This window comes from Pantherophis guttatus, chromosome 1, assembly GCF_059756535.1.
Source record: "Pantherophis guttatus breed Tessera chromosome 1, ASM5975653v1, whole genome shotgun sequence".
Taxonomy (NCBI): Eukaryota; Metazoa; Chordata; class Lepidosauria; order Squamata; family Colubridae; genus Pantherophis; species Pantherophis guttatus.
In genome coordinates this window covers 53,655,577-53,681,482 of record NC_142063.1, presented here as the reverse complement: position 1 = coordinate 53,681,482, position 25,906 = coordinate 53,655,577, and the positions used below count along the sequence as shown (strand labels likewise).

Below are 25,906 nucleotides of genomic sequence, written 5' to 3'. Positions count from 1 at the left end.
TCTGCCTGGGTGGACAACTCTGTCCGAGAGGTCACCAGCAGCATACAAGACAATAAGGCATTGCAGGAGGTCAAAAATGTATAAAATTGGAAATAATCTAATCTCCAAATGGGAACAAAGGAACCTTTAGGTACAAAACATGTAGTCTATAGAATAGCTTCTCCTTCTCCCAGGATCAGCTGAACATCCTGATCAGTTCACAGGTGAGGAACAAATTAGTGTTGCCACTAATCTGTGCTGCTTGTAGGAATAGGAAAATGGCAATTACCACTAGGTCCAGTAGAAGGAAGGAGAAAGTTCCATAGCTTCCCTTTTCTTCCTGATTACTTTCTAGAATTCTGCCTCCCCCGCCCCCTCCACACACACACACACACAGTTTAGAGCAGAAAACTGGCAATCTACAAATGGGGTGGCTAGGATGAAGAAAGATCTCGTGACTTGTCCCTCACTACAGCTCTGTTCAAGACTGCTACAAAGGAGGAAATTTTGCTTTCTCTCTCTCCCCCAATTATGCCTTGCAGGGGTATGTGTCAGTGGTGGGTTCCTCCCGGTTCAGCCCGGTTCTCCCAAGCCAGTAGCGATGACGATATGACATCACCGAACCAGTTCTGTCCCCCCGTGCCCACCCACCCTCCCGCACCCACCCCCCCACCCCCCATGTTATTCTTACCTTTTATTTGGCCTGACCTCAATCTATTGCTGCCTCCTGAGTCCCAGCTGATGGCTAGAGGGGAAAAAACTGTTTAAACTCTTGCCGCGGGGCTTCAAAGGGCCGCCCTACAGCTGATCACTGTTAAAAGAAAACAAATGGGAAGACCACTGCCTGCAAAAATACATGAGTAGATCAGTGCCTGCAAAAATAAATGGGTAGATCGGTACAGCTCTGCAAGCAGTTAAAAGCCTGGTAGACCAGTACCTCTGCTAAATCCTAAATGATTGTCACATGATCATCAAGCTACGGCCACAAAATAAGCCACACCCACAGAACTGGTAGTAAAAAATTTTAGAACCCATCCCTGGTATGTGTAGTATAGTGCAAAGGACATATGTGTGTACACAGAGGCTCACCATAAGTTTCCTTCTGAGCAGATGAGCGCCAAAGAGCAGGAAAGACTATTCATCCCAATTTAGAAACTCGCTGCTTGATGCTGCCTCTTCAATGCAGGCTATAACTTTAGTTTGGAGTAGCAGAATGACTTAATAATGAATTTACTGTTGGAATGGTATATGTGATCTTCTCCTGTGTAGAAAGAAAGAGAAAGAGCTGTGACTGAAGCCATTCAGCATGAATCTAATTCTCATCCTTTCCCCCTGAATTTGCCTTTATTGCATTGTTGGTAGTCCTTGATTTACGACCATTTGTTCAAAATTACGACTGCTAAAATCAGGGATGCATTACTGTTCCTCACACTTATGATCATTACAGCATCCTCCCCATGTAATTTAGGCACATGACAACCTGCATATATTTATAACGGTTGCCATATCTTGCAGTCATGTGATCATGATTTATGACCTTCCCTGCTGGCTTCCGACAAGCAAAGTTAATTGGGGAAGCTGGATTTGCTTAATGACTGTGGTAAAAAATAGTCATAAAATTGGGTCTGGTCATGTTTTAAAGTAGAAACAATGGAATTTAGTTAGTTGTTTTTTAAAGAAACCTTATTTTGAAAGTTTTTTAATAAGAAATGGATATCAATTACAAATACAGTGATACCTTGGTACTCAACTGCTTTGAAACTCAACGAATTTGGTGTTTAACACATTTGAATGCAAAAATTTTATCCTGGTACTCATTGTTTGTCTGATACTCAGCACACAAGCTGGAACTTGTCAGTGTTGGTTACCTTTTGGCTCATTACATTATTCCTTATGGGGAAAAAATTATTTGGTACTCATCGTTTTTGGTACTCATCACACCTCCTAAAACCAATTAATGATGAGTACCAAGGTACCACTGTACTGTTAGGCAACTTTATTTATTCAGAATATAAATTTTTTTTCATGTAACCCATAGCAAATAACATGAAGACAGATGTTACTGATCAGAAAATTTTCCAGTGTAAATAAAATGTTGTACAAGCTGACATTTTTCTTTAGGTTTGTTAGGGTCTGTGACAAGTAGTTTAATTTCATCAGAACATTTTCCACTTCAAAATATTCCAATAAATCAAACCACGTTAGTTGTAATCCCCAAACCAAAAACAGAGGAAGAAAAGAAGCCCAGGGTGAGCTACCAAGCAAAAGAAAGAACATGTCTTAAAACTTTCTTGGAGGTTATATGGAGAAAAAGTTTCTGTTTTTGAAAAACACTCGACTTGTCCTCTTTTTCTCTCACCTTCCAGAATCCTATTGTGACTCAGTTCTTCCCCACTCTGCTGCTGTGGGCTTTTTCCGTGTTTCTGCCTTTCATTGTGTACTACTCATCTTTCTTTGAGTCACATTGGACAAGGTAATTCCAGTTTCCTTTATCACATTGCTACATTTTCAGAATTTGTCTGGGAATCTATCTTGCCATGGCAATAAATAAAAAAACTGATAAATATTCAGGGGACATAGAGGATCCAGGTATTTATTGCTTTGATTTAATTTTTGTCATCTTTCCATTGCATTTACATATATTTGGAAACATTCTGGATAAACTCTTTCTTACTCAGCATTGAGGCATCTATTTTATTTCTGTGACTGAGTCTTCCTTTCTGGGAACTGTGCCTTCCTCAGGGCCGGATTTAGATGAAAAGAGGCCCTAAGCTATTCCAGTTATGAGGCCCTTTCACCTATAGTGAAAGTGTAATTTTAATTTTGCTAACAATTTGAATGTAGGCCCCTCTTGATCTTGAGGCCCTAGGCTGAAGCCTAGTTAGCCTATAGGAAAATCCGGCCCTGGCCCTCCTTCTAGAACAGGGGTGTCAAACTCGATTTCATTGAGGGCCACATCAGGATTGTGTTTGAAGCCGGGGTGGGTGTGGCCAGCTTGACGTCACTTGTGTCAGGGGCGCCTATAGTGGCCCGAGTGCTCTGCCAGCAAAAACAGGCTCCCAATCTCCATTTTCAGCTGGGATGGCCTCCTGTAAACCCGCGTCCAGCCCTCCCGAGCTCTATTTTCACTGTCAGAGGGTTGCAGGGGGCTATACCAGCTGAAAATGGAGATTGGGAGCCCATTTTCACTGGCAGAGGTACCACGTTCCGGTCCTTCGCTGTTTCCAGGGTGGTCTCGTGGGCCAGATCTAAGCACCCTGTGGGCTGGATCCGGCCTGTGGGCCTTGAGTTTGACACCCCTGTTCTAAAACAAAAAGTAAGCAAAACAAAATTGTTTAACCAAAATTAACTCTGCAAAGGAATACAGGCACGCGGGTTAATAATGCATATTAGTGACAATTTTGTACCAAAAACATTTTGGAACATTTTCTTGATCATGTAACATTTTAAATCCTCTCCGCAAGGATTTTTGAAGTTTCTTTTCATTGCTGCTCTCTCTCCATCTCCCAAATAAATGCATTTTTGTTTCCTTTAGGTCAAGTGAAAATCAGATCACAATGCACAAGTGTTATTTCTTTCTGGTATTTATGGTTATCATCTTGCCTTCACTTGGATTGACCAGGTAAAAAGCAAAATTTCAAGTGCTCCATATCGAGCTGGTTTTCATTATGAATAGCTCATGATAATTCAACGGAATTGTGGTTTTTTTAAGCACAAAGCTGGATGTGGTGGTAAGTGTTATGTGTTAGTTGGTCCTGGATGCAAGCCCTCCTTCTGATAATCATCCCCTCTCCTCTTTGATATACTGCCCATACAAGGGTAAAATGCTCCCGGTTCGGACCGGATCACCTGATCCGGTAGCGATGGTGGCGGGTGGTTCGGAGAACCGGTAGCAAAAATTCCTGCCTCCCCCATGCCCAGCTGAGCCGCGCAATCATCAGATTAAATTAGCTGAGCAGTAGTTTAATGGATACTTTCAGACAAGGGTTTATTTCTTGTTATGGACACATTACTTATACTGTAATGGAGTATGATTACACATTACTTATACTGTAATGGAGTGTGATATCAGAAAATGGGCTTACTGGAAATAAAACTGTAGCAGTCATGTTTGCCTACAAAAGATGTGGGTTTCTCTCTGGGCTAATTGTCCATCCTGCAGTTTCATTCATCATATAGTATTATTCGATGGGTTTGTTCAAGTTTCCAAATTAGCCATTGATATTATTTTAACTTGTAACCTCTGTTCAATATCATGAAAGCTTATGCCTTTTAATAAAATTTGTAGTCTGAAAAAGCACTGTCAGATTCCCTCTGATTTTTGGATATCATGGCTCTTCTCCCAAAATGTTTAAATGTATGTCTGACTGCTGGCATTACAGTCATGGCCTATATTAAAAATGCTGTACAATAATTGTGCTCAACCAATCTTTGGGGGGAAAGGAACACAAGCACTTTTAAAAATGGGAATCATAACATAAACAATAATGTGCCAGCAAGTAATAGATTATTAAATTAAGCAGCTAAAATGATGCACTAAATGCTTTCCTAAAAATTAAAAAAAAATCACCAGCTTCTCAAAGGCTATGAACAAGGTCCCACATAAATATTTCACCTACTCTAAGCTATTCCATGTAGAGTAGCTGATCTGCTGCCAAGTTGATATCATCACCACAACACAATCATAATTTCCTGATCCGTGTCTTCAGTCTTTGGAACCTGATTCCATTATATTCAGAGGGAGTATGTGTGCTATGTTAGAGATGACATTACAATGAGAAGAGAGGCTGCTTGCTACCTTCACACCATCTACACAAACTCACTCATCCCCCAGTTGTCCCACCTGTTCTTTCAAATTTGTAAGAACTACATCTTCCTGCACCGAAATATTCATTGCTACTTTCCATTTGTCTACAACGTCATGTCTGCTCTTGCCAATCGAAAAGGGTTAAATTAGCTTGGTTGTACCTCTCTGAAGAAATTGTTCCCATCCTCAAGCTTCATACACTGAAATATGCCCCATTTTTATTGAACCAGCAGGTTTCAGGTATCGGTGTTTGTTTTTTTTAAAAAAAGTAACAAGCTTATTATCTCTTTCGTTCTTCTCTGTTTCCTCTTCCCAGTTTGGATCTCTTCTTTCGCTGGCTATTTGACACTAACTTTGTGGATCAAGCAGGGATAAAATTTCAGTAAGTATTACTGAACATTTTGAGTGTGTTGCCAGATGGATCACCAATTTTAATTTGTGGGATGGTTGTGTCTTGTTTGCACATAACACATGAAGGCTGCATATGGCCTTTCTCGGGATATACTTCTGTTATATTATGCGCTCTCTCTCTCTCTCTCATGCACACTTTCCTGGATTCTTTTTTTTTAATGCAGGTGTGTTTTTCTCCCTGATAATGGAGCTTTCTTTGTCAACTACGTTGTCACTTCCAGTCTGATTGGGACAGCCATGGAACTGTTGCGAATCCCTGGGCTCATTGTCTATGCCACTCGGCTCTGCTTTGCCAAATCTGAACCTGAGCGGCTCCACATCAAGCGGGTCTGTTGGGTTTTCATTTTGGACATTTGAAACCTTGCTTGTAGGATTAGAAGGCTACATAACCTCCTGCATGACTAGGATTATGTATGAATAGATCAGGGGTCTCCAACCTTGGCAACTTGAAGACTTGTGGACTTCAACTCCCAGCCAGTTTTGCTGGCTGAGGAATTCTGGGAGTTGAAGTCCACAAGTCTTCAAGTTGCCAAGGTTGGAGACCCCTGGAATAGATTATATCCAGCAATACTCTTAAAGTGGTGCTATAAATCTCTAGGAGATTTCCCCTAGTGCAGGGGTCAGCAACATGCGGCTCCGGAGCTGTATGCGGCTCTTTGGGTCCTCTGCTGTAGCTCCGTGTCAGGTGATCCCACCACTGGCTGGCCCTCCCCTCCCAGTCACTCTTCGCCTGGCCTGAGACGGTAAGGGTGACGTTAGGGGATGGAGAAGCGGCCAGGGCAGAGACAGAGAGATACAGAGAGAGGAGGAGAGAGAGGGGGGGAGGGGAGAGAGAGAGATGTGTCAAAAGGATTTTGTGGTTCCCGGTATTTTTTAACAACTGGTTCTCTGCCCTAATGACTGGCGGGGTAGGCATGGCTAGGGAGGTCATGTGACTGGTGGAAGTGAGTGACATTGAGTTGGCCATGCCCACCCAGGTTTTGTGGCTCCCGGTGTTTTCTTTTCTGGGGGAAACAGGTCCAAATGGCTCTTTGAGTATTTAAAGTTGCAGACCCCTAGTGAGACAATGAGAGTTTTTGTGGAGCAAGAAGCTCATGAAATGTTTGAAAACAGACAGTGTTTAGTCATGACTTGTTTTCTTTAGCCCAGTAAAATCCCCCTCTCATTCAAACATAAAGCTAAGCCATTAGTGCATTGTTTATGTCTTAGCAAGATGTATCTGACCTCTCCCATCATGGATTAGTATTATTGCAACTCAATCTTTGTAGCATGGTGTCACAAACCATGAACAGAAACATCCTACTTTAGTTTTGGGTGTGAGTGTAGCAATGACATAATGATACAATTTACAGAAACTACTTTTCAAGCAAGTTTGGCTTAGGGAAGACATGGAGTCATAGTTTGCTCAATGAAAAAGTTAGGTTTAATTGTTTTTCATTGTAAATCACTAAGAGCCATGATTTTGAAATGGTTTAATAACGGAGTTGTTATCAAGAGTTGGTAATATGTGCCCATCAATATCCACAAATCCCTCCCTCTATCCTAGATAATATGTCTGGATCCCCTAAAATTAAATAATTTAAAATGTTTAGTTAAATTATTAAAATCTTGTGAAATTACTAAAAACCAAATATATTTTTTAAATTGTGTGAGAGTTGTCACCTGAAAAAAGGGTAAACTCTGCATAAAGAAAACAAACTACTGTTAGCAGCACTTACGGGTGTGAGGGGAAGGATACAACACGCAGGGATTGGATGGGGGTGATAAAGGGTAATAGTGGGCGTGGGACAGCTCGCTCGCAGCCAACTCACCTCGGCTAACTTGCTCCAGGATATCTCACCACTGCCAACTTGGCACAGGCCAACTCGCCACAGGACAATTTGACAATTTCAATTTAATTATTTAAAATAAATAAAAAATATTCTAATTTTTGTCATCCACATTTCATTCTGTCCTTCCTTTTTCATCCTCTCTTTAATGCTTCCATTCCACCATTTCTTTGATATTAGTGTAACTCTTGTCCTGCGGCGAATTTTCCCACGGCCAGTTTATTTATTTATTTATTTATTTATTTATTTATTTATTTATTTATTTATTTATTTATTTATTTATTTATTGGTTCGATTTATATGCCGCCCTTTTCCGGAGATTCAGGGCAGCTTACAATGCGTTAAGCAATAGCCTTCATACTTTTCTATATACCTGCTTAGTAGGGCTTTTGCCCGCCCCCCCCCAGCGGTGTTCTTTTTTATACAAAGTCAGCTTATTGCCCCCACAAACCGGGTCCTCATTTTACTACCTCGAAAGGATGGAAAGCTGAGTCAACCTTGAAATTGGCCGTGGCAAGCTGTCCTGCGGCGAGTTGGCTGCGGTAAGTTGGCCATGGCAATTTGGCCGTGGCGAATTGGCCACAGTGAATGGTCATAGACTCCAGGACCTGTGAGACTGTTCTCCCATCCCATCACCATTTATCTTCGCACATAATAAAATTAAAGGTAAAGTGTGCTACTGTGTTTTTCCCTCCAGAATCAAGCCTATGAGTTCCAGTTTGGACTGGAGTATGCCTGGACTTGCTGCATATTTGCTGTGGTGATGACATATAGTATCACCTGCCCCATTATTGTCCCCTTTGGTAAGTAGATACACAATTTCTCCAAAATTCCTGCTGTTGCCAATAACATCTTTCTAGGTCTGGACCCTGGCTGATTGCATTTTAAGGCAATAAAACAAACCCCAGTAAAACAAACAAATACAAGCCATGGCTCTTGTCAGCCTTTGGGATGATATCTCTTAATGGATTTCTGTAAATGGAATCAAATAGCTATTGATGTAGAGACCTGTTGGCCTATAAAATGGAAAAGCAGTGAAATGTACTGCTTTTATTCTGTTCGTTTCTAATAGACAGTAGCCTTGTGAAATGATATACAAAAGAATATAGAAATGATAGCTGAGTAGCAGTATTTTCTCCAAATAAGAATTTTTGGGGGCAAAAAGTGGGATTTCAATACATTGCAATAATTTTAAAATATGTTATTAACAAACACATTGCTGAATTTCAGTCTGCTGACATTTATACCTTTTACGCCTTCTTTTTTAAGCCACAGGAGATATGATAGGAACGGGGATTTTTCTTCTACCCTTTCTCTCTGCCATTTTTCTGCTAGCCTATCCTACTCCAGAATTGCTATTTGCTACGAAAAACAGTAGCTATTTCTATAATAGTTTTTATGGGCATGGAGGGGAAAGGATTGATATTTTTGCCAAGAAAGTGGTATAGTAAGAAACAGGTAAATCCTTCCTCCTAAAACAAAAGCCCTAATAGAAAATAAATAAAAGTACAAACATGAAACCACAAATTTATCATATTCTCTAGGTTGTCCCTGATTAATGATATAATTGACCCCGGGGAATGAATTCTTATGCAAGAGAAGAGCTACAGAACATAAATACAAGATGAGGATGTTGTTGTGTTGGTAGGGTATAATACAGCTGTTGGAGTCCTTTACTCAAGATTTTTTTTCCAGCACAATTCCTTGATAATCTTTCAAATGTCACTAATGAATAAATCTTTTGCATGCAAGCAGAGGTTGTATTACTGCTGAACTATGGTCCCTCCCAGCCTTTTTTTTTCCTGTAAAAAATATCTGGGCTGATCTCCTTGTCATCCTCCCAGCTACTGCTGTCTCCTTCGAGTGGGCATTCTCCATGCTCCAATTCTTCCATCTCTTTTCACACAGGTTTGCTGTACATGCTACTGAAGCACATGGTTGACCGCTACAATATTTACTATGTCTACATCCCGACCAGGCTGAACCACCGCATCCATTTGGCAGCAGTAAACCAGGTGGTGACAGCGCCCATTCTCTGCATGTTTTGGCTGCTCTTCTTCTCCATTCTACGTCTAGGCAAGTGAGGTTTCATTGAGCCTTCATTGATCTATACTTGGGTTAGTTAGCCTACACCCAATTGTCTCCAGTCTTGTACCCTCCAGTTTATGGGATTGCAATTCTAGCGAAGCTGGTTTGGAGAATTGGAGTCAATTCAGCTCGAGAAAAGCAAGATGGGAAAGAGCCATGGGTTTCTTCTGTTATTTAAGCAGGACTATTACAGCTAAGCTCTTGGACTTCTTGAGACTCTGAATCCAGAGTTTATTGTACTTCTGAGAGTGGAAACTCTTCAGTTTTTCTATATGAATGGTTTAGCACTAAGGTGGCAAATTCACCAGCTATCATTTCACACACATTGAAAATGTAAGGAGTTCATGCCAGATACATTCTTATGCATATGCCAAAAACTGATTAGTCTCTGTGGACTTGGTGGTGAAAAAGATGTTCTACTATTACAGGGAACTCCACATACGTAGTACAACTGATCCCAAAACGAATTAAGGCAATTGAGAATTAGATACAATTAGATTAGTTAAAGGGAAATTCATGCGTATAATATGGAGCAGAGTTGCATTGTTCATTTCTTGTGTTCTTCGTGGCATGCTGTAATGGGCACTAGGAATAACCTTGAGGAAGAGGAGAAAGAGCCACAGCAAGTCAGTGGCCAGATAAAAGAAATCTGAGCCTGGGCCAGAAATGTAATTTAAGTAATCATCTCAGACATGACACTCCCTGGTTCTCATTAAGACTGTTAACATACAATTTTGACTTTTAAAGAGCCAGAGTGACTAGCATAATCCTGGACCAAAAGCAACTCTTTGAAGCACAAAAAGGAGAGCACAGTCAGCAGCATCCAAGATGGTCCAAAACTAAGCATCCTGTTGACTTGGGTTGGGCTGACGGCTCATAGCAATGAAATTTAGCATTCATGCAGAAGATGCAGAAGGGAAGCCAAGGGGAGCCTGGATAGCTCAACAGACTAAAAGCCTGTTATTAACATTCAGCTGTCTGCAATTATTGCATGTTCGAATCTCCCCAGGCTCAAGGTTGACTCAGCCTTCCATCCTTTCTAAGGTAGGTAAATTGAGGACCCAGATTGTGGGGGCAATAAGCTGACTTTGTATAAAATATACAAAAGGATGAAGGCTATTGCTTAACGCATTGTAAGCCGCCCTGAGTCTCCGGAGAAGGGCGGCATATAAATCTAATTAAAAAAAAAAAATATTGGGAAAAAGTCAAGATTCTCAGAAGCATACAGGCTCATATTTCCACTACTTTATTTCTAATATACCGGCAGTCCTTCTTTAATGACTGCCTCATTTAGAGACCATTTGCAATTACAACAGTGATGAAAAAGTAACTTTATAACCAATCCAACACTTACAACCATTGCAGGTCTGAAAAGCAAAGGAAAGCCAAGGTGGATCTTTAGCAAAATTGTAGTTTCACTAGCGACCACTTTGTTTAATGACTGAATTGCTATTTCCCAATTGTGGTCGCTAAATCAGGACTACCGCTAAATGTTTAGATATAGAAATTCCTAGTAAGTCCGCAGCATACAAAGGCACCTTTTTAAGTGAGGTCTGCAAGTCTGCATTTCAAATAGTTTATTAGGAATTGGGGAAAATGGGAATACAACTGATCTGTCCATTTGCAGCTCATTTTAGTGAGCAGCTAAAATGGTCCTGTGGTGCAGAAGGAAGCACTAGTTCTTAAATGGTATAATAGTCGTACATGGGCATATGAATGCCATATTTAAAGTGGTACATGAATTTGTTACTGGGCAGATTTGTACAGAATAGGGAGGTAACAATCATTCCTTGAAGTTTAGTTTTAGAAGCAGTAATCAGTAGTATGTAGAGAGCCCTTTTGCAGATGGGATGAGCTTTCATCCTAACACAAAAGGCTCCCAGCTGCAAGTCTACCATGAACTGTAGGCAGAGGCGGCAGTGAGAATGGGTGCATTGTGCCAATCTGTTTCTCTCTTCCCCACTGCTATAGGTTCTGTTCGTCCCATTACCATTTTCACCTGTGTGGTGCTTCTATCCTGCATTCCCTTTTCCTTCTTTGGTCTGTGCCTGAAGAAGTTTCATCCAAGGAAACCTTCCAGCTATCAGGTAACAGTGCACTCATTTCTTGGCTTGTATCCCATGGGACACCTTCATGGATCAGTCTTTCTTTACCACCACAGTCCCCAAATCTATTCCAGACCTTGAGAGAATCTCTGGAGCCAATTTAGTGAGACATGAAAGAAGGAAAAAAAAACAAAGGAAACTTTTATTGTGCAAGTGGAAAATCAGCTGACACGACATTGGATCTTTTAGGCTGCTTCTTATCATTGTGACAAGTTGGCACTAGAGAGTCAAAGCAGGAAGACATGGTTCTAATTTTAATTTCTGGATGTAATACCACATAGCTAACTATTATTTTATAACTATTCTCCTCCTGCTTTTTCCCCTCCGTTTTCATATAATGCAGTTCTGGGATGAATGTTCCATCTATTCCTAAAAAGTTAGAAATCCAGTATTAACAAATGTATGCACTGAGTATGCCAAATAACACATTGATGATAAAAATCTTTAAAGACAGAAAAGCGCCTACCAGTCCAGAACTCCCACTGTTTCCATTCTAAGAAACCATTTTTGATCTACTCAATAAAATAGTCAAAGTTCAAACAATTATGTGTTTTTCTTGTATCTTCGTGGTTCCCAAACATTTCAGAAACTTAATGGAGTTCCAGCTAATTATAAAAAGTGTAATATAAAGTATCAGACTTATCTATATGTATAAGTCGATAGGCATTACTGTTTCTGTGGGAGAGTTATTGTTTACCTTCTATCATTCCTTTTTAGCTTTAGTTTTCTGTACATTATTTTTGTCATACTGCATAAAGCATAGATTGAATCATACACAAGTTTTCCTTTCTTTTTAAATTTCAAGTCAGTGTAGTATTCCTAAAATAGATACTTTCCCCCAAAAAAGTTAATGCACTTTCTTCTTTCACTCTGTTTATCTGCTTTATCAGAGGTTTAGAAAACAACATGTCAATGATCATCCAGTCCCATTTCTTCCTCACAACTATTTTTGTGAGGCAATTGATCATTAAAACTAATAAGTGTCATGAATTAATAGAAATTTGAATCTGTGAGTTCATACATTAACCATGGTTATTTGATTAAACCACAAGTAGCTGAACTCCTATAACATACTAATCCAAAATAAAATAAATCAAATTATGGATTAATGCAATATATATACTATGTGCTAGTTTATACTGGGTGGATGACCCATGGATCACGCATAGTCCCCAACACCTGAGATGTGCTGGCCAAATTCAATGGGAAAATGAGCAATTTTAAACTGTTTTTCAAATGATTGCTCTGGGGCAGAAATTCTTAAGGACCCAAATAATTGGACTAGAAGGCCTCCTGAGTCCCTTCCAACTCTATTATTATTCTATCCTATTCCGTTTCACATCCCCACCACCAAAGGGCCCAAAAAATTATTCCTGTTCCTTCTAGTGACAACATATGGTCTACTCTGGTCATCCAAACCTTCAGAAATTGCCTACACCTGACATGCAATTTTTTGTCCAAAGGAGGAGTTTTCAAAAGAACACAAATCTAAGATTATCATGCTCTGCTCACAGGGATTGTGAAATGGCTGCATTTATAACTTATTGTTAAAGGTGATGCTCCTTAAGTTCGATCAGCATTCTAGTGTAGTAGCATCCATCCTATAGTATTTCAATAGAAAAGTTGGAACAATTTTCCAAGTTCCTCGCCAACAGCCATAGTGACTGGACATCTGGTAGTCTGAACACATCTGGACTGGCTCATGTAAGGGGACGCTAAATTAATGCTAAAGCAGCAGCGTCTCAGAAGAAAATGTTGCCATCAGTTTCAGAAATTATCCTGCATTTTCTGGCTAAGTATGAGCCGAGGTGGCGCAGTGGTTAGAATGCAGTACTGCAAGCTACTTCTGTTGACTGCTGACTGCCTGCAATTTGGCAATTCAAATCTCACCAGGCTCATGGTTGACTCAGCCTTCCATCCTTCCGAGGTGGGTAAAATAAGGACCCAAATTGTTGGGGGCAATGGGCTGATTTTGTAAACCGCTTACTGTGAAGCTGTATATAAATCTAAATGCTCTTGCTATTGCTAATAGATGTTCCATCATGATATGTTGTAGGAAAGCAGTTATTGGAGTGTTTAACAGATTTTATTTTTTATTTTTTTTATTGAAAAAGTTTTCAAATACAAATTTTTCCCCCTTTTTTTTCCCCTCCCCCTCCCCCTCCCTAACCCCCCCTCCCCACCCATCCCCCCTGTGACTTCTTCGTAACAAAAAACCTAATTCATAACAGATTACTTACTCCCTCCTCTAAATACTGACCTTTACTTACTAAAAATATTATTAATATTATAACATCCCCCTTTATCCATACATTTCAAGAAAGAAAGAAAAAAAAAAGACATTATACTATAACATTGTAAAATAACTTCTAATTTAGCATAATAGTATTATAACTCCCAATTTGGCAATAATCTGCCCTTTTTTTTCTTCTCCCAAACTTATATCTATATATTATTACAACAAATCAAATCAAAACCACCTTCCGCTTTAAAACTATACAATAAATCCTACTTTAACATTTAATCTTCTGTATGTATTACTATAATATTTCAAAGCGGCCTTCCCCATAAAATCTAATTTAACATTTATTCCACTCTATCCATTTCCTCCACTCCCCTAAATATATCACTTAAAAATCCCTTTTCTTAAACTAATCAATCTGCAACCTAGCTTATTCACCCACTGTCCTGCAAAAATTACCTTACACAACAATTCTTAATATCTTTGATTCATTGCCCACGCTACTTAAAAATATATGTATATATATTCCATTATATCTAAATAAAAAGGAAAAAACAATGACTTTAAATTTATAGTCCATGTAATATCTTCTTGAAAGTCTTCCCACTGGATTGTTAGGACCATCATCCATAATAGGGTAACATAGCTTGCTGATGCAACAGTTTATTCAAAATCTTCAATCATATCCGCCCCCATCAGTAGTAAATATCCTCTTATATGTATAAAAGTAAAAACAACCACCCGAGTGACATTATAATTATATTCCATATAGTAATAATTGTGGCTTTCATCAGATGTTTAACAGATTTTAGATGGCCCTCCACAAAAGGATGTTTATTTAATAATTTTTTAATGTTCTCTGTTTAAACAATTCTCCCGATAAGTTGCCTTTGTGCAAAATTTTGGATTATTTTTTACTATTTGAGTGAAAATAACTGAAGTTCAACCCTATTTTACTCACTCACTCCAGTACAGCACTTAGTTACTATGCTATTTTGGGCTACCTCCCTCTAGTTACATGCTGATGGTAGCCGATAATTACTATAAATTACTTCACAAATGTTCCTATACAATTTACTTTCTGTTGGCTAAATTCACTATTTCTTCATTTGTTGCTTAGGGTAGTGTGCAAATAAAACAAATGAATAAATCATAGCTTGCTTTAGACAGTAATCTTCAATTTATTGATTTACTCATTTTTAATCGTTGGTATGATGAGGAAAGGAACTATGGTTTGCTTCCTTATTTTGGTTTCTTTTTGTGGTTTGTCCATGCCTCCAGTGAATCCATAGAAGTGCAAGGCAGGAACCACTGAAAATAGGAGGGAAAAACAGGAATTGGACAAATCAGCTGGAAATATTTTGCTATATAAATAGAAAAACATTGGATTAATCTAGCATTCTGGGACTGTATTTTATTATTTAAGCACTCTCAATTTTAATTCTAAGATTGTTTATATTTGGGGAGGGACTTCCAAACAGAACAAACATTCTTGCTTTTTTATCCTACATCCAACTTACATTCTTCTCCATCTGCAAACAGATGTCAGAGCAATCTGATGGAGCTTTCAATGATACAGAAACAAGTAGCATCTCTTCCACACCCAATTCAAATGTAAGTACATTCATAATTTGTCATACACACCTATGACAATTGCAATTAAACAGATTCCAGACAGTTGCATTTATTAAGTTGCACTTATACAGATTCCTGTCAAGGTATGTGCCCCAGAAGTTTTTAACATTCCAGAGATGCTTCACAAGCCACAAACAATAATTGCTGCCATACAATTGCCAAATGTGGAAAGGAGGGGGGGAGTCTATATTAAAAGAGTGATCTACCTTGTTAGCCAAAGAGATGAAAGCCAAAAGCCCCAGAATTTAACTATCTTGCTTTTGCATTACAGATGTTTGTGGCCACTGTGCTTCAAGAGCCAGAATTAAGTCTTACGCCAGCAGCTTCCCCAGCTCATCAGTCTTATGGCACAATGGGCAGCCACCTGGACCAAGCAGAGAATATAGAGGAAGGTGGCCTGCCAAGTTTTGAAGCAGAACTGGAAAACACAGAAGGCAAATATAGAACCAGACCCTTGCTGGACACCCAAAGTCACTATCATTGATTTTGTCCTGCCAAACCAAAGACAGATGGACAGAAGTGTTGAATCTTCAGAATGCTGGAAAGAAGCATCATAACCCAAAATCTTAATTCTCCCGAGCTGCTATATCAGATAGTTTGGGGAAAAGATCTGAATTTGGACCAGAACCAGTCAGGCAGATGGATGATGGGCCTTAAGTCCTGACATCTCTGGTCATGCTGTTAGAAAGATGGATATAAAACATTGAGATGTTGAGCACATCTATTGAGATGTTCTGAAGAGATAGTGTTCTTTCTATCCTATACACCAGCTGCTTGGCAGCATGTTCTATATGTTACCTCTGTTCTGCTCCAGGTTGACAGACTGCCATTGCTTGGCTCTTTCTGTATCTTCTGGGTAAATAATCTGAATTCTCAGTTGTTCCATATTCTCTTCCCCCCTCTCCCCAGTATTTTGCTTTTTAAAAAGAAATATTTTGGCCATATGAAAATATTTCTCTAGCTTGAGCAATTTTCTCACGGCAGCAAAAAGAAAGAAAGGACTATTTTGATTTGATCAGCGCAATGTCCATAATACCTGTGGTCCTTTCTATAAACCATTAGTGAAAGGGGTAAAGACATATGGAATGTTGTGCATCCTTGGATATACATTCACAATTACTGCAAGTCTCCATATATTGCCAGCTGCAGAACCAACAGCCTATATTTCCTGATAATGCTTCTGCTGCAGTTACTGCTTTTGTCCAAATCCATTGCCTCTAAGAAAGACTTCCCGTGCTAATTCGGTTGAAGTGACGAGCCTAACTTGTCTTTGTTTTTCTAGGCCTGCATTTGGCTAGTTGCTGGCTTGGCAAGCAGATGAATGCTATGTTCCAATTTTGCATTATTTTGGATCAGATGAGGTGGAAACTTCCCCATGCCTAGTTCGACAACAGATTTCAATATGGGAGAAGAGATAGAGCTATGTATATAAAAATCTGGCCCAGTTTCCTATAAACCAGGGATAGGAAAAGATTATCAGACAATTTAAGGAAAGGTGAAAGGTTTAGCTTATGTCAACCACATACTTTTTCTTTAATAGGGGATTTATTTGTACGATTGAAGAAGAACCAAATTTAAACACAACTGTTTCCTAATCACATCTAGGATGACATTAAGTTGATAGTAGACACTGGAGTGAAATAGCAGGTAGAGGTGAAATCTTTGTCCTTTAATTACACATTGTCCTTTTTGCACCAGCATGTTTGAGGTTGCCAGTCACCAGCTGGCATGATGTCACATGCCTAAATTTGGAAAGTCCCAAAGAAGACAACCAAATAACACATATGCTTTTCAGAATGGCTTTCTGTGTAGACATGTGCATGGGAATGATTCAGTTTTGTTTCAAAGCCACCGCTATAATACAACTCTTCTTCTAGTTAAACTGCATCCAAACATTAACCAGCTAGATCGTGGTCAGGAATTTGTGTACTTTTCCTCCAGCAGAAATGTACTGTAATCCCAGAACGTATCATCGAAGGTGAAGGACACTGGAAGCTGGAGACACACAGGTCCTTCAAACTGCATTAGGCAACTGTTTCTCACAGCATCTTCTAGTTCCTGGGTCTAATGCATTGCACACTTTCCTCTTGAACTTTGTTGTAAGACCTACAATGGAGCAGTCTGCAAATTTCTGAGAGATGAGTAACGCTATTAAAGAATAAGTAAGAGGGAGAGTTCATAGGTGATTTGCAGAAAATCACCACCCTCTTTTTTTACACAGGATTCTTATGCTTTGAATAATTATCAATCCTGTAAGTAATAAGCAAGTGAAATGTTCCTAACTTAATGGATGTTATAAATGGAGAAAACACACTGCATAGTTCTAAACTGCTCTGCTGAACAGGTTTTCCCTGATAAATGTTTTCCTGTTCTACAATAGTAAATGAAACAAAAAGACAGAAAACAGAAATTTGACTAAATGTGGATTTCTCTTTCAAGTTTAATAGAAAGCAGTCCTCAGGTCAGGATGACATCTCCAGTTGGAATAAGCAGACAAGTGCATTTCTCTCCAATGGAAGAGCCACCTGGACTTTTATGTTCTTCAGCCATTTCTGAGACAGCAGAATTCAAAAACTGAAGAAATATTGTCACCGAGAAAAAGAGACTGGTGAGCTCAGTAGAAGTTCAGAAAGAAAAAAAAAATCAGAACAAGGACATAATATCTGCCACGTAATGTTCCTACTGCCTCCACATGTGTAAAACATTAGCAGAAAAATGTAATGTGCTAACACTGGACTAAAAGGTGGCTGGTTAGTGTAGAGAACAGCAATTAACCACAAACCAAAATGTTCCTTTCTCCTGAGCTTCACCAAGGATATTCTTTGTCTCAGTAAATATCAGTGCAACGGAGCAGAATTTCCAGGATCATTTAACATTACCGTGTTTGGAAGGATTTCATAACTCATGGCTTTCTTTACCTTTAAGGAAACAGGAATTATACAGTAACAAATAGAAGACATCGTTTTTGGATCATGGATCTCCACTATGTCTAGTTGCTCTACTGAGGCTGGATCAATTCAAGCATTCATAAGAATGCCTGATTTGCATAAACCAAGGCTGGTTTAGGGCAGAGAGGGAAAAAAGCATCCTAAACATAAACCTTATAAATTAAACTTTCACCTAAAAATATTCTTAAACAAGAATATTCTTGAAAGCACAGAGAATTGCTGTTGAGAATCATCAATGATTGATTCCATTATGGTACGATCCTATACTTCAGAATTGCCTGTAACTTTTGACACTTCAGAGGCTATTGGTCCATGATGGTTATAATTTTTCCAAATTGGTCATGCTGTCTAGACCAGGGGTCGGCAACCTTAAACACTCAAAGAGCCACAAAGGTCCTAACTGGAAGCCCCCGTTCAATTCTGGAGCCAACTGGAAGTCCGGTTCCCCCACCATAGCCTCCTCCTAGCATGGCGTCTTTTTTCCTCTGCTGACTAGAAGTCCGGTTCCCCCACCATAGCCTCCTCCTAGCATGGCGTCTTTTTTCCTCTGCTGACTAGAAGTCCGGTTCCACCACCATAAAGCCTCCTCCTAGCGCAGCATCCTTTTTCCTCTACCTGTCCTAACCAAAAGCCCTATCAATTGTGGAGCCGACCAATAACGAAGCCGCAGCAGAGGGATGAAAGAGCCACATGCGGCTCCAGAGCCGCGGGTTGCTGATCCCTGGTTTAGACTCATTAGGAAATGGAATTCAGCACTATCCAAAGGCACACATTAGTTGTCCCTACTCTACACATTTAACTTGAGATAAACCTCATTTTTAAAAAACACCATTGGGTGTTATATTAAATTGTATGATAAGTGTATTTTCACTTACAGTTATGCTACATTTAGAGGGGGTGGAAATTGTACCTGAGGAGAACCGAGGATTTAAAGAAGGAAGATTTTTCCCTTTTGGCCCTTTTTCCCATTTAAATATGGTAGGCATAATACCATAATTACTGTTAGCCTGAGAGGAAGAAGACTGCTTCTCAAACTAAGAAACCTTATTTGCAAGGAATTGGCACTTATTGTAGATCTTCTATCGTAAGGACATGTTACTTAAATTTTACCTACATATGCCCTACATAACTTGGGCGCAAGTATATTAAAATCAGCCTTCCTTGACTTGGCATTGTAACACACTAGCTGGGAGTTCAGCCCATTCGTATTTGGAATATAATTCAGTGGGGGAAAGCTACAATAAAAAAATACAGATGTGTGTATTTTGTACAGTATCCATCAACTCCCAAGTCTGAATCTCAATCTTTATGTATGCAATGTTCATGTCTCTTATTGGCTTGCTGAATTTTACCAATGTTCTGCATTTGGAGGGCTCACTGAACTATAAACTAGTCATAAAGACCGGGACTAAAAACTGCTCCCATTTTCAATCTCCTCCTTTGGGGACCCTCAAGTGTACTGGACTAAACCTCAAAGAAGCAGAAGACACCACTCCAACCTGCTGCTTCTGAACCCTCCAAGTTAACAATCCATGCAGCAATCTCTTATATCAAGTGAGTGCATAGAAATTTGATCTCATTGTAGAAGGACCGTGAATAATCCCATATCTCTCATTTAGACATGCAAGGAAACGGAGACATCATTGTCCATTTTTAGAAGCGGCAGAAGTAGCTGTATGTTTTTAAAATATCCAGATCATTAAGGAGTTCAAAATGTGTCTTGAAGCAAAAGAAGAAGAAAGATTTCTAATGGCAAGCTGGGGTGGGGGCAACAGACTTTTAAGACAGAGGAGGGAACACGTGGAGATGAATTCTCTTACTCTGGTACGATTTCACACAGCACAGTAAGGAAATATGTCGTGCTGATTAGTTTGCCCTATTCACTGAGGGCATTACAAGCAAGACCATCAAATTAAGTGTTTCAGGAACCACTAATACTGTAATTGTACAGTATTCCAGATTGCCTTAGCAGACAGCATACAACTGTCAGTATACATTAATCTTCCTTATGCTGGGATTTTTTAATAGGCCTAACATTATTATGCCCCAGGACTTCCCAATAGATATTGTTAAAGGTAGAATAGAATGGAAATGGGAACGGGAACAGGAACAGGAACAGGAACAAGAATAGAATAGAATAGAATAGAATAGAATAGAATAGAATAGAATAGAATAGAATAGGAGATTTGGAAGGGATCTTGGAGGTCTTTTAGTCCAACCGCTTGCTTACTTCAGCACTTCAGACATGGTTATCCAATCTCTTAAAAATTTCCAGTGTTGGAGCATTCACAACTTCTGAAGGCAAGTTGTTCCACTGATTAATTGTTCTGTCAGGAAATTTCTCTTTAGTTCTAAATTGCTTCTGTCCTTGATTAGTTTCCACCCATTGCTATTTGTTCTACCCTCAAGTGCTTTGGAAAATAGCTTGACTTCTTTGTGGTAGCCTAAAAATCTACATGGGTGAATGGCCTAAAACTGAGTTCTAAAGTAAGACTCCCTGCACCAAACAGTTCTTATGTGTAGAGCCATTGAGTAGGTATGCCTATGTTGCTGCCCTTGTTTGGTTTCTACATTTTCCACATATAGAAATATTAGCCTTCACTCCCTTGTAGAGATGCACTAGAGAACTTATCAGGTCTGCAAACTAAGATAGTACTTTCATAATGACATTTTCCAGGATGGAGAAGAAAGTTGTTTGTGCTTCTATTTGACCATGACAGGTTAAAAGTAGCATAAAGTGATCCAATGTATCTAAGGAATCCATCCACACACAGGCCCTGCTTTTCTTTGATCCACTACTGTGCCATTTCCTCCTACTTCCAGAGAGGCCTTCCAGCATGGTCACTTTCATTTCCCATGAAATGAACTTTGCCTGTTCACATGCTAAAGTAGCAAATGTCCAGTCATCTCCTTTCTTAGCTGCTCTTATTTCACAAATGTCTGAGGATTAAAAAAAAAAAGTCTTCAGGAAAGAGATCTCTTGTCATTTCCTGGACCGACTTCCATTGGAATATAGCAAGAGTTCTGAATGCTGTTTATATTTACTGCTATGACTGTGCCTTAAGTTACTTCACCTATGGCCCTTGAACTACACCTTTTAATATGGGTTGAGCAGTACATTTTAACACAGAGTAATACATGAACAGAAACCCTTCTGAAACTGTTTTCTTTGGAGAATCTTGTTTTGTTTTATTCAGTAGGATACTGAAACATCAATGTATCAAGTATAAGAGCTCCAATAGTTCTGATTAGTTGACTCTTTAAAAATCAAACATCTGATTCAAAGGAAATTATTGAAAATCACAGTCTAATCCATAAATGAACTGTGGTAGAAAACATATATAAAAGCAGTAGTAGAACAATCTACATCAGTTCTCTATGGTAACTGGCTATGTTAAAAGGTTTTACATAACCAACAGAACCTGGGTGGGAGGGAATCACCAAAATATTGCAGTGTAGATATTGTAGATGTTGAACTGTTGCTGAGTTCTAGCCAATGTTGATGTCTATCAAGCTATTACATTCTATCCCCTTTCTTTCTCACTTTCTATTAACCTTCCTGTGTATAATTTGACAGGCACCATGTAGAGTGCCAAGCTAAATGAGCTGCAAAATCAGATGGCTAGAATAAGTCAAAGTTGGGTCAGGTACGATACCCATCATACAAAAAATTGAATAGTATCTTTCAGCCTATCATGAACCCATGGTATCTGATCATAAACATCTCTCATTTATTGATTTCACACTAAATTTCTAGCACCAACTTTGATGGCCTTATTTCAGCCCCATCCTTTCCCACTTAAACTTCATTGTAAAGGGAGCAATCTCCTTTCTCATATGCATGCTAAAGAGGAGAAAGCCTTTATATAACCATTTTTCCTCATTCAATTAATGAATCAAGCTAGAAATACTTCTATAATGAACAGCTTTATTAAAATTTCAGGGCTGCCAAGAGAGTCTGAAATTTCCTGAAATGGTTCTGATAAATAAGACAAAGGGTTAGGAATTAGGAAGTTCTGTATTCTCAGAAAGCAGAGGTAGGAGGAAGATTGCACAGAGAAATTGTACAAAGGGAGGAAAGGGTAGAATAACTCTTGCAGCATCTTTCAATTCTTGCATGCAGCTGTAACCCCACCCTAGCAATCTTACACAATTCTCCCATACAGTGCTATTCTAACACCACTAAATAATTGAAATAAGCAATAGGAATATATTGCCACTCCCATTAACTTTTATGAGATTGAGGTCAAATATCTACTGCTTTAAATCTTATTTGAATTCCCCAAGCAATATGGAACCTTGGGTAAACACATACTCAGGGATGAAATCCAGCAGGTTCTGACAGGTTCTGGAGAACCGGTAGCGGAAATTTTGAGCAATTCGGAGAACCGGTAGCAGAAATTTTGAGTAGTTCAGAAAACCGGCAAATACCACCTCTGGCTAGCCCCAGAGTGGGGTGGGATTGGAGATTTTGCAGTATCCTTTCCCCTGCCATGCCCACGAAGCCCTGCCCACCAAGCCACACCACACCCACCATGCCACATCACAGAACCAGTAGTAAAAAAATTTAGATTTCACCACTGCACATATTGTATATATAAATTCTAAACTTGCTTGACTCCAATAAGAGCCGAGACATTCCCTATTGGAAAAGGTATTCTGTCACACTTCTGAGGGAAGTGGACAATTTAATTTACTTTCTCTGAAAAGCCAAAAGCTGGAGATCCCAAATGCTTCCTAGAAGTCAGCCCAGCTGGAGAAGGGATGGAAGTAGCAACATCATTAATCTATATTGTTTTGATTTTAAGAATCCTTAGATCCTTTAAACTTTGTGAAGCTTAAATTATTAAGTACAATTTATGCTAACCTAATAATGTAGTGATTATAACACCCAATTAGCTAACAAAGGAACAATCAGAATCCAATTACACTAGAAGGGAGATCTCTAAAGAAAGAAACAAAAGGCTGTAAAAAAATGAGGTGAGCTATTCACAAGCCTGCGGTACAGTAATTCTACCAAAACAAATGGGAAAAAATCAGACAATAAACCCTTGTGGACCCATGAAAACAAGCATAATTAATGCATCAAACTCTCTCATCAACTATGCATAATGCCTGGGAGAAGCTCAAGCATAATTCAAAGAGTTCTCTACTTCGGATGGTATCTCGGAGACGTGCCTGCAAAAGTGTATTCCCGTTTAGAAGTTCTTACCTTTGCAACAAAGGTCTGGGATAAAGCTTGATGGATATTAGACAATCTTCTCAATTTAGTAAAATGCTCTTCTGAATATTTAAATTGCTGTATTATAAAACCGGAATCGCCATTAAAACAATCCTTTGCTTGCTTGAATCTGTTGTGACTCATATTGTCAAATATGAACCATGAAGGATGTGAAGGTTTTGCAATTTCTGTAATCCAATCAAAGTAGCCTATATCTTAAGACTCAGGGCAAATAAGGGGCTTTAATTCGCTGGCAATCACTATCTATATGGCTAACCAAGTACAGGTAGTCCTTGACTTACAACAGTTCATTTAGTGACCAAAGTTACAATGGCACTGAAAAAAATGACTTATGACCAGGGCCGGATTTAGATGAAAAGAGGCCCTAGGCTATTCCACTTATGAGGCCCTTTCACTTATAGTGAAAGTGTAATTTTAATTTTGCTAACAATTTGAATGTAGGCCCCTCTTGATCTTGAGGCCCTAGGCTGAAGCCTAGTTAGCCTATAGGAAAATCCGGCCCTGCTTATGACCATTTTCACACTTATGACTGTTGCAGCATCCCCATGATCACATGATTTACAAACAAGATGCTTGACAACTGGTTCATCTTTGAACCAATTTGCAATTTGAAACCACCTTAATGCTGAATAATTTCTTTTATTGCAATGTCAATTTTCCATATGTCATGGCTGCATCTCACCTATCCAAGCTTCATGAGCTGACAGCCTGACATTAGCATGGGGGAAGAGAGGGAAAGATTAGAATGTAAGGAAAGTGGGGGATGGAAGCCCAGCTGAGCAGAGGTGGTATTCAGCAGGTTCTGACCAGTTCTGGAGAACCTGTAGCAGAAATTTTGAGTAGTTCGGAGAACCGGTAAATACATCTCTGACTGGTCCCACCCCTATCTATTCTCTAGCAAAGTCCCAGCTGATCAGGAGGAAATCGGGATTTTGCAGTAACCTTCCCCTAGAGTGAGGAGGGAATGGAGATTTTACAGTATCCTTCCCCTGCCATGCCCACCAAGCCACCCCCACCAAGCCATGCCCACAGAACCGGTAGTAAAAATTTTTGAATCCCACTACTGCAGCTGAGCCATGTGAGAAGCTCCAGCCAGCCAAGATCAAGTAACGAAATGCAGAGCTAGGAACCAAGCACCTGTTTCCTGAACAATATAGAAGCATCTGATGGATATTTGCAGATAATCGGGGGCGGGGGGGGGATGGCCTGGGGGGCAGGGGAGAAGGAACTTTCCTTTGTGTAGCTTACAGGGGAAAAACCTCAGGTTCAGCTTTCCCTACTTCTGTAACCATTTAAGCTTCAGTATTCTCTTGGCAAAACAAATGGCCAGGAGTCTTTCTTTGCTAAATGACTGAGTTGGACGGTTGACACAAGGTCACAATTAATCAAACAATAAATGCAATTACTCCACGAACCTTAACTCCACCGCTGAGTATAGCTTTTATTAAAATTGGTACGTAGTGGCAATTTCACATAACAAAGTTGTTACATAACGAACATGGTTTGTTTAAACTCTTGAGGTAAGCAGTAGAGAACATTAACAGCATCTTATGAGGTCAGATCCAGCATCCATTTAGCACAGCATTCACACACAAATCAATTATAGACAAAAAGGGAAGGAACACAATATAGGGAAGTGCCTTTCATTTATAGGGACACTAAAAGTCCCTGCTCTATATTCTTAAATCTCTCACCATCAGATCAGGCCAATACTGCTCTAATTTAAATAATAATATGCAATCATCTGTTCTGTACTATTAGCTTACTCTCACCTAGAAGTCCAATGACTCTCAGGCAATGAGGAAGGGCTACCTGCTGCTGCTGTTGCCGGCAACCATCTGCCTTGGCAAATTCCTCCTCCTGTTTCTATGGAAATCAGAGTTCCCAGAAAGCCAGCTTGCTCTTGCCAAAATTGTTGCTATAATATAAGACCGCAGAAAAGATTTAGATCGGACAAACGCTGTGGAGGGATACTAGTGGTTCCTGTTGCTTTTGCCTTAGGGAAGCATTAGCCTAAAATGTGGGTTTCAAAAGGCAGATTTTGAATCCTCAGCAAATCCAGGTCCATCTATGTCCACACACAGCACATCCCAGAAGAAGTGTGAAACAATGGTAGCACATACTTTTGAAATCAGAGTTGAACATAGGGAGAATCCTATGTTCCTTAGTGTTAAGCACCAGTCTGCAAACTGGAAATACATGAAATATTTTAAAAGGTTTATGCTCCTCAGCTTTCATCTGTCAATATCCATATCGCTTATTCAAAATGGAGATGAATATAGAGTAATATAAGACATATAGCACGGCCCAATAAGTATCCCTTCTGGAGGTGGGAAGATCCTAGAACTGAAGAAAAATAGATGCTATTTTTCTTCAACTGCTATTGCAATTCTTCCATCTTGACTTGAACTGCAAAACTTGTGACACTCTGGGAGAAAGGTAATAATTTAGTGGGAGAATATATAGTTTGCACATAGAATGGCGATTCTAGGGACTGTCTTTGGCATTCAGTGGAATGGCAGTAATTGAATTTTGAATGAATACCTGAAAAACCGAAGGAATGCTTTTCAAGTTATAATTATATACTTTCAGTTTAGATAAAATTGGATGGAATAGTTAA

At 39.4% G+C, this 25,906-nt stretch overlaps 1 protein-coding gene across 50 annotated transcripts in view; it reads left to right on the top strand.

The window, feature by feature from the left end:
- Positions 1-15,816, top strand: part of TMEM63C (transmembrane protein 63C) — a 75,474-nt gene extending 59,658 nt beyond the window's left edge. For all 50 annotated transcript variants that reach the window (XM_087873876.1, XM_087873828.1, XM_087873894.1 and 47 more), the window contains 9 exons: positions 2,346-2,452; positions 3,515-3,601; positions 5,103-5,168; positions 5,362-5,524; positions 7,724-7,829; positions 8,935-9,102; positions 11,086-11,201; positions 15,004-15,075; positions 15,368-15,816. In XM_087873876.1, the coding sequence (XP_087730002.1) occupies positions 2,346-2,452; positions 3,515-3,601; positions 5,103-5,168; positions 5,362-5,524; positions 7,724-7,829; positions 8,935-9,102; positions 11,086-11,201; positions 15,004-15,075; positions 15,368-15,580 (1,098 nt within the window). In that variant the 3' untranslated portion in view covers positions 15,581-15,816. The remainder of the gene's footprint in view (positions 1-2,345; positions 2,453-3,514; positions 3,602-5,102; positions 5,169-5,361; positions 5,525-7,723; positions 7,830-8,934; positions 9,103-11,085; positions 11,202-15,003; positions 15,076-15,367) is intronic.
- The last annotated feature ends 10,090 nt before the right edge of the window (positions 15,817-25,906 follow it).